Source organism: Dromiciops gliroides, chromosome 2, assembly GCF_019393635.1.
Source record: "Dromiciops gliroides isolate mDroGli1 chromosome 2, mDroGli1.pri, whole genome shotgun sequence".
NCBI lineage: Eukaryota > Metazoa > Chordata > Mammalia > Microbiotheria > Microbiotheriidae > Dromiciops > Dromiciops gliroides.
Window position 1 is genome coordinate 46206289 of NC_057862.1, and position 16631 is coordinate 46222919.

The 16631-nt window shown below is 46.8% G+C and overlaps 1 protein-coding gene across 1 annotated transcript in view; it reads left to right on the forward strand.

The window, feature by feature from the left end:
• Nucleotides 1-15120, forward strand: part of NEO1 (neogenin 1) — a 187651-nt gene extending 172531 nt beyond the window's left edge. Inside the window, exons 25-29 of the mRNA XM_043980302.1 lie at nt 550-642; nt 3735-3893; nt 8492-8755; nt 9273-9409; nt 12174-15120. Of these exons, the coding sequence (XP_043836237.1) occupies nt 550-642; nt 3735-3893; nt 8492-8755; nt 9273-9409; nt 12174-12257 (737 nt within the window). The 3' untranslated portion in view covers nt 12258-15120. The remainder of the gene's footprint in view (nt 1-549; nt 643-3734; nt 3894-8491; nt 8756-9272; nt 9410-12173) is intronic.
• The last annotated feature ends 1511 nt before the right edge of the window (nt 15121-16631 follow it).

The following is a 16631-nucleotide window of genomic DNA, read 5'->3' on the forward strand; positions in this document are numbered from 1 at the left end:
ATGCCTTCTCCCTCACGTCTATTGAAATTGAACTAGAAGGTTGTTAGTGCAGATCATATTAATTCAGATGCTAAAAGGTTCAAGAGTGATACTGTCGGGGGCGGCTAGGTGGCGCAGTGGATAAAGCACCAGCCCTGGATTCAGGAGTACCTGAGTTCAAATCCAGCCTCAGACACTTGACACTTACTAGCTGTGTGACCCTGGGCAAGTCACTTAACCCTCATTGCCCTGCCAAAAAAAAAAAAAAGAGTGATACTGTCTGCCAAGGTCCTTTTGTCAAAGAGCATGTGCATACATGCACCAACCTTCTGACAAGTGGAAGAAAATCTGCTGGTCCTTCAAGCTGTCTGTTCTTCAGGGAGAGCTGTCCTGAGTTTCTCTAGCTCCTTGGTGTGTTATTGCAGGAATATTTTGAGAACCACTTTCATCAGTGTAACCATGCTGTCTGTGTTTCTTGGTTCCACCACTAAAATGACTTCTCATCCAGCTTCTAAGTGGTCCTTAGGGATGGCTACTAGGTTGTAACTAACTTTGATCTTTGATATTTAGGGCATGAATCAGAGGATAGTATGTCTACATTGGCTGGAAGGCGGGGAATGAGACCAAAAATGATGATGCCTTTTGACTCTCAGCCACCCCAGCGTAAGTTGAGAATATTTCTATTAATTTTCCAGTTGCATTGCTAGATTTGGAAAGAGCGCTGAGCCAGTACCTAGAAGCATTTACATGGCAGAGAAATGTAAAGAGTGGATCAGCATCCATGAAAGCAAGGGTGGCTGTTTGGGTTTGTTCTTTAGCAGCCATTAGCCTTATTCCTAAGACCTATTCAATACCAATAAGCTTCTTAAGAATATTTTATCGGGGGCAGCTAGGTGGCACAGTGGATTAAAGCACTGACCTTGGATTCAGGAGGACTTAAGTTCAAATCCAGCCTCAGACACTTGACTTAACTAGCTGTGTGACCCTGGGCAAGTCACTTAACCCTCATTGCCCTGAAAAAACAAAAACAAGAATATTTTGTTGTTTTAGAGACAGTAAAGTCATTGAAATACCTTGGCTTATTGGGAACTTTGAGGAAAATGGCTTTTTTTTCCCTATGGCATGGAGTACCTGTTCCAAAAGCATGGGGAAACGATTTTAATTGAATAATTATGAACAATCCTTCTCCCAGTAATAAGATAGTCCTTCTTACCCTGTTCCTGGACAAGCTCAGTCTCATCTACCTATAAATGTGTCTGATGCTAGATCTTAAAGGCTTGCTTAGCAAGAATGGATCTATACATCACCTATTAGTTTCTGTTCAAGATCAGCTGTCTACTAGAACTCATGGGAATGTTTTAGGTAGAAGTAGAGAAAAGTGCATGTGGCAGTCTAACATGTGGCCAGAGAAGATACAAGGATTTGCCTTTCAGAGGCACCTCGCAGCTATTGACTTGTCCCTTTTTTCAGATCATTCATTATATCTTCAGAAGTAATTGATCAACACATTTCAGTTTCTTTTGGTTTTGATTCAAATGGTAATTCATTGATTATATACAAATATGTATACATATATAATATGTATATATGTGGTTTTTCTTTTTAAAAAAGCCATGATCATCCTTATTTCCAGATTTGTTCCCAATTTATGTATGCTGGGAAAAGATAGTCAATGTTATTCCCTGATTATTTGGGGAGAGATATCACATGCTTGAGTATAATATATACTGATTCAATTCTACTGATTTTACTCTTGGGTGGGAGGAAGCGCAGCTATGAGTCATCTCTCTTAATTCAATAATCTTCATGGCACTAATCTAATTCTTGTTCCTGTTGTCTTTGGGTTTTGAGAATCATGTAGTGCCATACTTTGTCTTGAGGCCCCTGCACATCCTGGCCACTAGTAAAGTGGGGTCCCCTCCCCAGCTGAGCCCAGGAGCCTGAGCACTGCTGAGGGCTAAAGAACCCAGTTGACCTAGCTTCTCCAGAGTAAAGGAGTTATTGACATGTTGGTTAGCTAGGGGCCAAGATCCCAGAAACACCCGGGAGAGGAGAGTGGTCCAAGGTGCCCTTTGCCTTTTGTGAGCTGTCTCAGTAACCACCGTGGAGTCCATAGATTTATGCCTGTGCCTCCCCCTGGCAGATGCTTTTGCCACTGATGATCATCCACATGTCCTTGGTCCCAGCCTCTAAAGAGGAGGCTTTCAGGGAGCAGCACTGCCTTCTGGTTTCCTGCTGCTCTGTCCGGATGCCTTATACATGCCGTGTGCATGCTGATCCCTGAAAGAAAAGCACGTGGTTCTGACTGAGCTGCAATACGTAGTCTCTCTGTTTCTCTTAGGTGGGCTTTTAAACCTGTGATTTCCTCAGTGCAAGTTGCTCCCTAAGAGTAATTCCTTCGAACCTGCTCTTGGAGAGCTGCCTGGGGCCTTTGTCCAGGGTCACTCAGCCAGGACATGGTGGTGGCAGGGCTGGAGCCAGCTCTACCCCTCTATGCTGCTTCTCTTAGATAGTTTGACTGGAGCAAATCCAGCATTCCACGTTGTAGGGACCCCTGCCTTGTGGCAAGCAGCCAGACTTCTACTCATGGATTTGTGGAAGGAGGAAAAGCTGAAGCAGGCCCTGTAAGGCTGGGTCTAATGGGCCAGCCTTCACCCTTCCCCATCAGCCCCTAAACAGGGGCTGTAGGATTGGCCCTTCCATTCAATCACTCTCAGGCTGTGCATGCTACAGTTCTTTAACTACTTGTCTTCTTCAAGGCTGCCCTTGATGGCCATTTCAACTTGTTTTTACCTGAATAAATATTAGAAATGGGGGACCAACAACTCCATAAGCACTGCCCTGATGACAGTAGTCATTTTCATAAGTCTCAGAAAGGTAATTAAGCTTAATCACAGTGATCACAGAGTCCTTGTGCAAAAAAAAAAAAAAAAAAGATGCTTTATCTTTGCAGTTCAAATTCTGTGAAAAGAAAGAAAAAACATTTTCACTGATCCCTTTGGTCATTTGCCCTCAGTCATTCCCTTTACATTATGTTGCTTAGCTGGCCAGATTGGGAAAGTGAATTTTGGAATTTCATAATGACTGCTCCTACTCCGCAGACTCCAGACCTGAGTGTTTGGCTCCTTTGTGCAGGGCCTGTTACTGTGAGCCCAGCTCATATGTAGAAAGATTTTTTACTTAAGAATTATATTTGCTTTCTCAAAGGCACGTGAAATTCCTCCAAACTAGAAATGTGGATTCTATACCCAAAGTAGCTCATTCATCCCAAGCTCCCATAAGGCAGAGTACAGAAACGAGGAAGGATTCCGGTCAAACCACAAAACAGTGATGCCTTTAAATGAAACCAAGAGGTTCTCATCCCTTCCTGTGAATTGCCACTAGCAAGGATTGCTTCTTAAGCTATTGGCAATAGGTACCACATTACAGCATTTCGTATATATTATGAACATACCACTATCCATTCACACATTCAACTGATATTTACCAAGTGTCTTGCTCTTCAGCCAAAGGAAGGACATCTGTTTTTAATATGCACTTACAGCATAGGAGAAATAGCTACAGTAGCACTTGTATTGCTAGTCATTTTCAAAAGGAATATGTCGACAAAAAACTAAATGCAGAACAACAAATGGATGTCCCTTGAGTTGTTGGTTTGCACATGGGGAGGGAAGTGACTGATTGTAATGTTATTGTTATGTCTGTGTGTCTGTGAAGGTATGTTAAGCATTTTTCTGTCTTGTGTTCATCCACAGCTGTGATTAGTGCCCATCCCATCCATTCCCTCGATAACCCTCACCATCATTTCCACTCCAGCAGCCTCGCCTCTCCGACCCGCAGCCATCTCCACCTGCAGGGCAGCCCATGGCCCATGGGCACATCCTTGTCCCATTCAGACAGGGCTAATTCTACAGGTGAGAGACGAGTGTTGAGGCCCAGCAAGAATCTGTCCACAAAGGATTGGGGGAAATAAAATGCTCACGAATTAACAAAAGTTCCAGTGTAGTCATGGGTCTGGGGGAGTTTTTCTCCCCTTTCGGTTGTAGCTGAGCACAGTACATGCTAAGAGTAAAGCCATGATTTTCCTAAACTGATTCTTTTTTGTCTCTTAAAATTCACCTCCAGCTATTTTTCCCTTTTCATCATAAGGTATGTAATTTTAATAAATAACCTCACTTTTGTAAGGGCATAAACTTGCATCTTTATTCAGTAGTTTCCTCCATTATTTATTTCTCTTTTAAATCCATAAAAACTTGGAAAGAAAGAACATACTTGGGGCAGCTAGGTGGCACAGTGGATAGAGCACCGGCCCTGGAGTCAGGAGTACCTGAGTTCAAATTCGGCCTCAGACACTTAACACTCATTAGTTGTGTGACCTTGGGCTAGTCACTTAACCCCAATTGCCTCACCAAAGGAAAAAAAGAAAAGAAAGAACATACTTAATAGTTACCTGATATTTATAAATTGGAGTTGTTTTTCCTTTTAGATAATTATAAAATCAAGTCATTAATATGCATCACATAGTAAACTGTGTCTTCCTTGGAATTCAGTTCAGTTCTTCAGGTTGTTTTGACATCCGTGAGAACATCAAGAACACCAGGCTTATCAGAGCAGGAGGGGCCAGCTAGCCAGTCTTAGTGGCAGCGGCAGAGAGAGGATGTTCTCCTCTGCTGGCTTGGAACAGAAGCACAGAATCTGAGCCTATGGCCTGGAGTAGGTAGGGAGCCTTGCATCGCTCACGAGAAGCATTTGTTAAGTGCTTACTGTGAGCCAGGTACTGTGCTAAACACAGAAAAAGCAAAACATGATCACAGAACTCAGAGTCTAACTTAGAGGAGACCACATGAAGATAAATAGTTATGTAGAATATATATGTCGAGTATGTAGCAAAGAGTAGTGTCATAATAATAGTCCTGAGGAAAGAATGGGCAGTGGGTAAGAAGTCCCGATGCTCAAGGTTGTTTTCCTTAGTAGCTGGGCCTCTTACTATAGAGGCTACTTTATCCGTGTGTCTGTGTGGCATGGCATTTCTTACTTTGAGACCCCCTTAGCATTAGTCATAATAAGGTAAGAATAACAGAAAAAGTGTTAATGGTGGTGTTAGGAAGAGAATTCAGTACATGAAAATCCAGACAGAAAACAGAAAAATTAGAAGTAATAGTCTACTTTCAGAAGGATTATTTACCTTAGAAAAGAATTGGCTTCAGTGTGCTTTTAAAGGGGCAGCTCTTTAATGTAGTTAAATAACTTAGACACAGTAGCTTTCCAAGGCAAAAGAAAGTAAAGGTAAGGTAGCAGCCAATGGAGATCAGTCACAAACTAAGAGCAAATGAGTGACAAATAGGGTTAGATGTACAAACATTCACTTGACATACTTTTCACAATCATTCTTTCTAGGACTTATGCTTGTGCAACCATCAATGTGGTTGTCTGCCCCTGATATGCCAAGGTTATGTAAGAGGGGAATTACTGAATATTATTTTATAGTCAGTTTTTCAAGGGATCTCCAACCTTTTTTTTTACTCTAAACATCAAAATGATATGGTCTTATAGGAGAAAGGGGCCTTCATAAGGCCCCCTGACGCTAAGCAGGACAAGTCTGAGCTCCTTCTGTCTGGTCACCTTTCCCATAGGTGAAGACAGTAAACAGGTGTCTACCATAAGAAATCTTCTCCAACCTAGGCATATCCTTGGTTCATTAAATGGTGTGAACCTGAGACCCTTCACCCTCCTCTGGCCCTCCTCAGAAGACTCTGCAGCATATTGTCAATGCCCTTCTCAAGCTCTGATACAAATCACTCTGCATGTAATTGGATTATCTCTTCTGTAATATTAGCACTGGGTCTCTCTTAATATTGCCTAATATCACATTAGCCTTCTTAGGGGAAGGGAAGAGCAAGGGAGCAGGCATTTTTAAGTGCCTCCTCTGTGCCAGGAACTTTGCTGAGTTCTTTACACATATCTCATTCAATTTTTAATATATCCCTGGAAATAGGCACTCTTAGGACCTGCCTTTTTACAGTTGAGGAAACTGAGGCAAACCTAAATGACTTGCCCAGGGTCACAGCTAAGAAGAGTCTGAAGCTTAATCTGAACTCAGATCTTCCTGACACCAGCCCCAGTACTCTAACTACCCAGCTGCTATGATCACATACATGCTGTTAATCTGTGGAGTTTTCAGTCTCCTCACACCTCCAGTTCTTTTTCATGCTTTGTACTGCCTCACCACAGCTCCCCCATTTCTCTCAGCCCTTAGGTTTCGAGGTGTGACTATCAAATGGTTTGGGGCTGTCTCTGTCTTGGAGGGGGATTCATGGTATTTGTTTTAACGTGTATAGTTTTTATTGCCTTTGCTTCTGTGGTTAGAAGTAAAGAACTGCCTAATTAATGCTGGTGATGCTCCATTGACTAGAGCATGAAGGGGAGAGGGCGCAGTTCTCTGGTGGGTGGGGGCACCCAATTCATGGAAGTCTAATTGTGTCTATACCCTTCATACCCGAGGTGTCCAGCTCAAATAGAAAACAGGGACCACCAAACCGTGGGCCACTTAGTGATGTAGAAAATCACCTGTGAATGCTAGGAGGGATTTATTGTATTTTTATTTCTTTTGTTCAGTATCTCCCTACTGCATTTTAATCTGACTTGGGCTGAGCTCAGAGGTGTTGCTCACTCTACCTCCCTGCACTAGGTAGACAAGCACTGCTCCCCGAGCACGGCTAGGCCCGGGCCAGGAGGAAGGCGGCCTCAGGCCCCAGAGCTCCTGCTGATTAGCTTCACTCTGTTCTGTTAGAACAATAAGAACAGCCAGTCATCTCCTTTGATAAGACTTGGCTAGAAAGCCCAGCCTTCCCAATCTTCATGCTCTGGTCTGCATGTCTGGGGAAAGAACGAGCTCAATGAAGCCATGCTGGAGAAACAATGGGAAAGGACTGGTGAGAGCCGGGTGAGAATCTTGGCTCTGCCTCTTCCTCCCTCTGGGACCCTGGGCCTCTGTGTCCTCTTGTACAACGTGAGAGAGCTAGACTTGGAGGCCTTCTCAGGCACCTTCCAGCTCCAGCTCTGTGACCCCAAAACTGCATTTATCCCCACCGAGTTACCTTGTCTGTCCTCCTATCCAACTGTCCTTCCCCAACTGGGCCATCCCCAGACTTTATGAACATGCCTTCTCTGCTGTTAACCACGTGCCTGTTGACCAGCCATCACAAAGTGTCACAGAGTCAGACGAACCCATGATGCGAAATCAAAGAGCCCTTTATTTGTTTTACTTTAAGTTCGAGGAGAGACTTGAGGTTTAAAGGGATGGCAAGAGTTGGAAGCCCAGAAGGAGAAATAGGGACAGCAAGGGAAGGATACACCCAGAGAGGTGACTGGACCTTGGGAAGACAGAAAGAAGGGAGTCTTCAGTGTGGTCCTTGGAGATGCTGTACCCAGAGTCCCCTCCATGGACTAGAAGGTTTAGGGGCACAAGGTAGTTATCCTCAGGCATTTGAAGGGCTTGTCATATAGAAGAAGGGTGAGAACTAGGCAGAACTAGGAAAAATGAGAGTAGGTTTGATGTCAGGAAAAACTTTCTAACCGTTTGAGCTGCCCTGAAGTTGGATGGTCTGACTCAGGAGGCTCCCAATCCCCCCCTCACTAGACATCTTCAAACCAAAGCAAAGCATCCTGTTTTTAGGAAATTAGGATTGGCCTCTCCTAGGTTCTTTCCAGCTCCATGAATCTGTCGGAGACTCTTGCCTGTGACATGATGGTCTTGGCCAGAACTCTCGGAGGTCAGTAATCAGGACCGTTACTTTTCCCTTTGATGCCTCCTAACTCCTGAGTGAGGGCTAGGGACCTTGTAGGCACTTCACGAATGCTTAGTGAGTAATCTGGCAGGGTCACTTCCTGGCCATGGCTCCCCATCACCTGTTGAGAGTCTCTCCTTCAGGCCTCCATAGCCATCTCTGCCCTGCCTTTCTCACTCCTTCCCTTTGTGTACTCTCCCCATCTGGGGTCCCCCCTTCCCTGCCTCTTCTTCTGTAAAACCTGCCTCGATCCTCCCAGCCCTGAGGATCTTCCCTTTCATAAATGTTTCATTTCACCCCATTTGGACTTTGCTTGTGCACTCATTCTGCTATGAAGTGTATCGCAGTTACTCATAAATTGGCTTTGTGTGCCCCTCCTAGAATGAGCACAAGCTCCCTCACAGGAGAGTGTAGGTCTTCCTTCATCCTCATGTCCTTCATGGGTAGGGCACAGAGATAATAAATGTCTATTGAATTGAACTTATAAAATATTGGCTAAACAGAAGAAGACTAGGAACGGATCTTCATGTTGCTGGTATCTTTTTTAGAACAGTTCGTCCTTAATGTGAGCACTGTTGCAAATTGGTTCCCTTGGTTGAAGTGTCAGCCCAAATGGTCTGGCCGGCTGACTTAGTAACCCCTGCATTAGAAGGGATCTAAACCTAAGCTTCACCACCTTCCCGGACTCAAGAACTGCTAACGTATGTCCCTTTGTTTGGCTGTAGAATCAGTTCGGAATACCCCCAGCACGGACACCTTGCCAGCTTCCTCATCTCAGACGTGCTGCACTGACCATCCGGATCCAGAGGGGGCCACCAGCTCTTCCTACTTGGCCAGTGCCCAGGAGGAAGGGTCCGGCCCAAACCTTCCTACGGCCCACGTCCGTCCCTCTCACCCGCTGAAGAGCTTCGCTGTGCCGGCGGTTCCACCGCCAGGGCCCCCCACCTATGACCCTGCCTTACCAAGCACACCATTACTGTCCCAGCAAGGTAAGGGCACAGCCGTGAGCCAGAGTAAACAGGGAGGAATGTTTGGTCTGGGCCTCTGGACAAAAGTTGTCTCTTCTTTGAAAGCAAGTGCAGGCCGACCACCCGGGGGAGTCCTGCCTTCCCTTCGCGTCCCCTCTCATGGCATGTGGCCTTTCAAGCTCCCTGATTGGGGAGCTTGGTGTATGTACGTACACACACACACACACACACACACACACACACACACACACACACACACACACACACGGTGGTGTATGTATATATATACATATATATATATATGGTACATAGTTGTAGTAAGCTACAACTCCCAGACCCATATGTGGTAACTACATAACTCCCTCCCTCCTGGTGAAGGTGCTGCTCTCTGCCCGCTTCTTGCCCCAGAATTCCCATCCCTCCCGGTGTCTGTGCCTCAGAGTCCCGATCTGAGCGGTGGTGGTCACTGAGTCCCCCCGAGGGGCCAGCTGAGGCCGTGGCTCAGCCCATTCCTGACAGCGCAAACTTTCCTTCTCAGCTCCTAACCATCACCTTCACTCTGTGAAGACGGCGTCGATCGGGACATTGGGGAGAAGCCGGCCTCCAATGCCCGTCATCGTTCCCAGTGCCCCTGACGTGCAGGAGACCACCAGGATGCTGGACGACTCAGAGAGTGTAAGTGGACGCGACGTTCAGAGGGGACCGGCCGGGCCCCAGCCCTGCGGGGACAGCAAAACATGAGCAGCAAGCTCGTCTTTCTGAGTCTGTCCTGTCCTTCTAGCAGTTGGCATTTGGACGCTCCCGTCACATCCCTTCTGTCTCTTTCCCTCTGTGCTCCATGTGATCCTCTTGGTCATCCCTTTGTGAACCGGGAGGAAATGTGGTTGTGCCTGAGTTTGCTGTTGATAAAATCGGAAGGGAACAGTAGGGTTTCCAGTGCCAGGCCCTACATCCAGTTTGGGGTTCCCACCTGTGACTGGTAGCACCACTGCTGCTCCAGTCTCAGCATCCCATCAGGCACGAGTGCTGAGACACAGGACAGCAAAGAGAGTACTGTCAGGACTTTCTGGTAAACAGCGGCTGACCCCAGAATGAATGGCTTCTGACCTTTGAGCTTCGGGGCTGGTATTGCCTGCTAGGGAAAGGACATCTGATCCATCAGTTGGCCAGCAAGCATTTACTGGAGGCCCAGCTCTGTGCCAGGGAGACAGAAATGAAACTGTCCCGACCTCCAGAGAGCTTATGTTCTGTGGGGGAGAGACCATAAATGTATATCATTATGTACTACATAAATGCAAGGTTCTTATGAGGAGGGAGAGGCCCTTGGGCTGAGGCAGAGGTGAGTAAGGGATGCCTGCCAGCCACATCCCAGAGACAGGAGAGGCGGGTGTGACTGTGCCAGAGAGGACAGGAAGGGCAGGGATATATGAGATGAGCGTTAGATACCAAGCACAAGTTTGGGTTTCTTCCAAGAGGGAACAAGGAAGCAGCCAGAGCGTGAGAAGTGGAGTGCCTCCTGGCCATGTGGCCGTGTGAAGGAGGGACATGACGGGGAGACCGAGAGGGCGGCCAGCCCAGCCATCCAAGCGGGAGGGTGTGAGGCTCCAATTTAGGCTGAGAGGCATGTGAACAGAGACAGGTGCAAAAGGTGGTACAGAGATCAGATATATGTGTGTGTATGTGTGTGTGTATGAGGAGGTTCATAGGCAGATCAGCTATGGGGGTGCAGCCTTCATAGACAGAAATGGCCAAGGGACTTTTGTCCTTATCACTTGCTAGAACTGACCAGACGATGAAGCATAAGTCTACATAGATCAATTATTGGTTCTCAACATCGTTTCCAAAAGAAATGTTGACCCTTGAATGTAAGCATAGGCATATTCTGTCCGTAGTTGTGCAAAGGCGTGATCCTGAGGGAGTGAGAGCATGCCACAGAATTCTGCAGGCCATGTTCCCAGTCGCTATGGCTGTCTTATCTTTCTTGCTTCTGCTGAGGAAATATCAGAGTAGTGGCTGGATTTGGGGTTTCTGTTAGCCACCCTAAGCAGAATGCCTGAGCCCATTTGATCCAATCTACTTTCATCATTTAATCATTCTGATTGTTTAACAGCATAGACAAGTTTCTCTGTATGTTGCCCATTGTGATACAGAAACTTTGTGCCCAGTTTACGGTGATCAGGACAAACATATGAGTAGGAGAAAAGGCTGGAAAAATGTGGACGTAACAGGCAGGGCTGGGGGTCCTTCCCCCATCACCTGCACACTGCAAGGACCCCAGAGCAGATGTCCCGCTCTCCCATGGACTTGTAGGCCAGGATGACATGGGACTGTTCAGGTTGTTGAAGACAGGGAAGTTTCACCTTGACACGCTGGTGTGGGAGTGGCTTGTTCAGAGTGATTTGACCCACAGAACTCTTCAGTGATGGCTTGGTTTTTGTTGCCTGTCTTCAGGTTCTTAACATTTTCCTAAAATCTTCTTTACATAATAACCAACACAGCTTGACATTATCCACAGAGATTCATAAAGTGACAAGGCAGTGAGAGTGGGGAAGGGAGAATGCAGACGTCAAAGGGACAGGGAGGTTCCGTTTGCCTTCTTTGTCCTGGGTAGGAAGACCCTTGTCAAACTAGACTTTAGGCGGGGCACAAGCGACTTGTCTCTTCTCACACAGCCACAGCAGAGACGTGCAGAGCAAATGCATGCTGGCACAGGCTCTGAGGTCTTGCGGGGTGGCAGTTTGCCCTGCTGGCCTGGAGTCTGTCCGTCAGTCCTCACCAGGCTTCTCATCTCATCTCCAGTCCCCCTGTGTGTGCTCTGTGGCACCAGGTTGCTCACTTTGGAGCCTCATTCCCCTGTTTCTTTCAAAGGTGGCACCACCCTCCTCCTCTTCCTCCTTACAGCACATGCCTATGTCACTTCTTGCTCAGGGAGATCTGCTGATCCCTCTTGTTTCTAGGACAAACTGCAGCTCCTTTGTTGGGCTTTAAAGCCCCTCACAGCTGGCCTCCAGGCTGCCTTTCCAGACTCGCTGTGGATTCTTCCGTGGTCTATGGAAACTGGCCTTCCTGCTGCTCCCCACACATCCCCTGTTGTAGGCCTGTGACCCCCCACACACACACACACACCTCTGCCACTGCCTCCTGGCACCCCTCGCACCCTTGAAGTCTCAGTGCATGTATTCCCCTTCCTGTCCCTTTGTTCCTATCATGCATCATTTACTCCTCTGTGGATGTGTGGCTTCTCCCAGTGGAACACACACTCTTTAAGGGCAGAGACCGTTGTTGTCACTGCCCCCAGTACATAGGGGGTGCCCGGCATAAAGTAGGTGCATGATAGGTGGTCTGTTCCTGTGAGCCCCTCAGCCTGGCACACTGTACAGGCTTTGGCCAGGCCTCTGGATGGATTAAGCCCCACCCTAATTGATGCCCTTTCCCACAGAGCTATGAGCCGGATGAGCTGACCAAAGAGATGGCCCACCTGGAAGGACTAATGAAGGACCTTAATGCCATCACAACAGCATGACCACCTTCAGCGAAATATGGCTCCAAACCCCACCCCCTGAGTCTTGGGACTTGGCCTTGGAAGCCAAGGCATTGTACAGAGTGAGAGGACAGCACGCAGGAGCGCGGGGCTCCAGGATGACCGACCACCTGCGCCGCCACGTGGTCACCGGTGTGGACGAAGCCGTGGCCGTGGCCGGGGCCGATCCAGGCCCTCCGCCTCTGACGCCGCACCATCCTGGCTGAGGCCATGAGTGCCGTCTGCGGTAAGATTCCTGCCAGGTTTCATCTCGGTGCTGCGACCGCACCACCTTTATTGAGTGTTGGACATTGGCATTTGTGTACAATTTTATTTGTTTCTTATTTTATTTTATCTTTTTTAAAGGGAAAACCTTTTATGTAATCCAAAAAAGAAAGAAAAATTGGAGTGTTGTTTTCCACAGCCTGGCCTGACATTTGACTGCTTGTTTCTCTTGTGTATGGAAAATCATTGACAGTGTGGCTTGTTCTAGGGGTTCTGAGTTTGTTTTTTATTCTGGGTAACATGTCCTCTGCCAACAGTCGGTCCATCACTTGGGAGGGAGGGGGGCCAGTGGGAGGGATGTTGCATTGCTATTTGTAAGCTTTTTTATTATTATTATTTTTTTATTATAATTATTAAAGGCCTGACTTTCTCCTCTCATCACTGTGAGATTACAGATCTATTTGAATGAAATGTAACACTGAAAGGTTTGTTTGTCACTTTTTGTGCAGTTTCAGTATTGGGGGAGGATGGGGTAGGACAGGGTGGGATGGGGGGTTGTGGGAAGAAGATGTGGAATGGAAGGGCCCATGGGAGGTCCCATTATTATTTCAGTGTTTGTCATCTCTTCTAGGATCCTGTAGATTTTGGAAGCGTTTTTCTTAATTTCCTTCCTTGTCACATCACAGCCTCTATTATTCCTAATTTGCAGTCAGTTTTGTTTGAATTTGGTTAAGAAACGCTCTTCATGGGCATCAGGCTTCCGGACGAGGCGGCTTTGCCTTAGTGGTCACGCGTGCTTGAAGACCCTTCTCTCAGCCCAGAACTCCTCATCAGAAGTTAGGGGAAGACCAGCAGCTGCATTTCCAAGCTGGGAAAGTGAGAGGGAATCAGACAATACAGGGTGGCGTTTCCAGAGCTGTAGCAAAGCTTTCACAGAGCTGAGATTTCTAGAAATGTCCTTCATCTCTAAAACAAGAGGCTTAGACCTGAGCTCCTGAGTGATGCTGATTCTTAGCCCTCTTTCAGGAAGGAAGAGGGCGAGAAGACTTTGAAGCACAGAGCCCCTTCCTCTTATTCCAGCCATAGCTTACCCCATCATTAGAGCAAGCTCAGTGCTTTTGAGCTCCACTCCCCACACTTCTGCTGGTGGGGCTAAGGAAAGGAGACAATGAGTGGCCCAGAGCTGAGTGAGGGCGGCCGCCGGCCTTCTAGACCTTCTTCCTCTCCTGTAAGTTCCCATTGACCCAGCATTCAACCAGGATCCCTAACTGGAGAAGAATTAGGCTACAAAATGAAGCCTTGCCATGAAAATTGAAGTTTCTCATGAAACATCCACGTCCATTGTGTTGCAGTCTTATGTTCCAAGGAAAACAAGGAGATGAAAGTTTTCCATGAAGAATGTATTTGGGAAGCAAATACTGAGTGAAGTCTTACTTCCTGGGTGTCTTGAGTGAAGGGGGATTGGAGGGGATGGGGGTGGAGAAGGAAATAAGAGGGAGCTGCAGGAACAGGGGCTGACAAAGCAAGCAGCAAAGATCTCAGCGGCCTCACTCACCCACACCCCCCTGCCGCTGTCCCTCACCCTCACCTGCAGGCCCTAGCAGCTGAGGTTTATCCCATCAGGAGGAATGAGAGCCGTGAGTTGTTCTTTTGCCCTTTAACCAACCGAAAGCGGAAGATGAGGGGCCAGCGATCACAACACCCACAGATGAGCCTGCCATCCAGAGGGACCCCAGAGCATTCCCACACCTGGCTCCAGGCTAGCTCCTTGGGTTGTTAACTTCCCTATAAAAAGATTGCTTTTTCTCATTTTCTGGATTCTTTGTGCACTTTTCTAAACAATAAACTCTTTGGTATGCAGAGGCAATACGGAGTACAGCATTGGATCCCCACCTCTGGACCAGCTAGCTCTACATTCCACTGACAGCATTTGGGAATATCCAGTAAGCCAGAATGTACCTTAAAAAGAATATCTAGCACCCTCTTTTCTCTGGTTTGGGGGAGGAGTTGAAGGGAAAGGCATGGGGGGGGTGGTTACCTTGCAAAATGTATTACCTTTTGCCCAAAGAAATGTACACCCAGTATTCCAAGTTGGTGACTCCTTGTGAATATTGCTGCACTGTTGTAACACCCCTTGGGACTGTTGATAATGCCATGAAATTGGGAAGGGGACCAGGGTGGGGTGTATTTTTCAGCAATGGCCTATTTTTAAACAACTGTTCAAAGTGGGGGGGGGGGTTTAAGGTTAAAAAAGAAAATGAAATGCATTTTATTCTAGTTAGTGGACCCTCGGTATTGCACTTTTTTCACCGTTTAATACCTTTTCTTATATTATCCTGTGATTTTGGACCTGAAACATTGTATATCTTCTAGAGTGAGAGTTAAACTGTGGGATGGCAGCTTTCTTAGAGCAATTTGGAACAAACATGTATATTGATTTATTAATCTGATGTAGGAGAAGCTGAAGGACTATGGAGAATTCTTCCTTTCTGTACACACTTTTTTCTTTCTTTTTCTTTTTTTCTTTCTTTTTTTTAGGGGGGTGCTTTTCTGTAGTATATGCTGTATAGTCTGGCTTTTTTTTTAAATCATGTTTATTATTTAGTATTGGAAATCCAATACACTTTTTTTATCCAATCAATTCTAGTCTGGTCAGAAAGTTTGTTCTTTTTAAAATTTCTCTCTTTCCTCTTAAAAAAAAAAAAAAGAGGGGGCAGCTAGATGGCGCAGTAGTTAAGCACCGGTCCTGGATTCAGGAGTACCTGAGTTCAAATTCGGCCTCAGACACTTGACACTTACTAGCTGTGTGACCGTGGGCAAGTCACTTTACCTCCGTTGCCTGCAAAAAAAAAAAATTATAAAAAAAAAAGAGAAAAAACTAATGTGTCACTGTTACTAGGTACTATTTGTGACTGCCCTTGCTTTAGAATGTACCTGTCATTTTCATATAGCCGGAGCTAGAATGGACCTCAGAGGTCATCCAACTTATTTTACAGATGAGGGGACAGACTAGAAAGAGTGTGACATAACCTGAGGCCACACAGGTAGTCAGTGGCAAAGCCAGGGCTAACCCCAGGTCCATCCTGTGACCTCAAACCCCAATGTTCTCCAAGGAGCCACACTCCCCCACCCTGCTGAAGTTCTCAAGTCAATGGAGGTGTGATGGTTAGAAAGAACCCTCTCTTAAGTACTCTGCCAGCGATCCTTCCCCTCCATGAGCGCCTTCGTGTAAGAGGAGTGAAGTACCCAAAGGAAACAGCTCTCCAGAGGGAGGGCCAATTGAAGATGCTCAACGGAACATATTCTGCTCATGCTTCCTGAAGCGAGTAAAAATGTGTGGCTTTTAAGCTGTTTCCCAGCAGGGATGGTTGTCCAGAGGCCAAAGCTGTTTTGTTCTTTGGCTACCCCAGCGTAGTCATCTGGGTGGCAGGTGTTTGATGCTGGCTTCATCCAGAGCCCCCAACCAGGTGTATCAAGCCATTGGTTAGAGGATGGTTAGAGGATTTCTGTCCAAGAATCCCACATCCCTCCCCACCTGAGTCAGAAAGCTGGAAGCTACCTGGGAAGGGCATGAAAATGGAGCTGTTCCTGCCCAGGCTCATGGAGTGAGTAGAGAAGATGCTGAGAAAACTCAGTGCAATAAAGACCTTTCTCTTTCTCGACTGTCGCCATTTGTCCGGCCAACTCAAGCCACAAGAGGGCAGTGTCGACCATACGTGAGCTGCTGGCAAAGGCAGAGGGAAACTAGAGGGGAGGAGGTGGGGGAGAGGGGGAGAGGTATTTTTAGATCTCATCAGAGACTTCACTAGGAGCACCTGGCCCTGGGGTATTGGGTTGGTCCCTTCTAAGCCCTGCTTTGAGCAGCCACACCCAGATAGCTTACTGCCTTTGATATCATGGCTTCATTTCTTACCTTCTGGAAATAAATGGCCCCTAAACCAAGAGCTAGCCCAGTACCCATTTTGAATTTAACCCTAGCCTAGACAGGCTGGTGACACTTGCCTGAGTTTTGTGAAATGGTGTAGTAGAAAGACTGCTGGGGGGCAGCTAGGTGGCGCAGTGGATCAAGCACCGGCCCTGGATTCAGGAGGACCTGAGTTCAAATACAGCCTCAGACACTTGATACTTACTAGCTGTATGACCCTAGGCAAG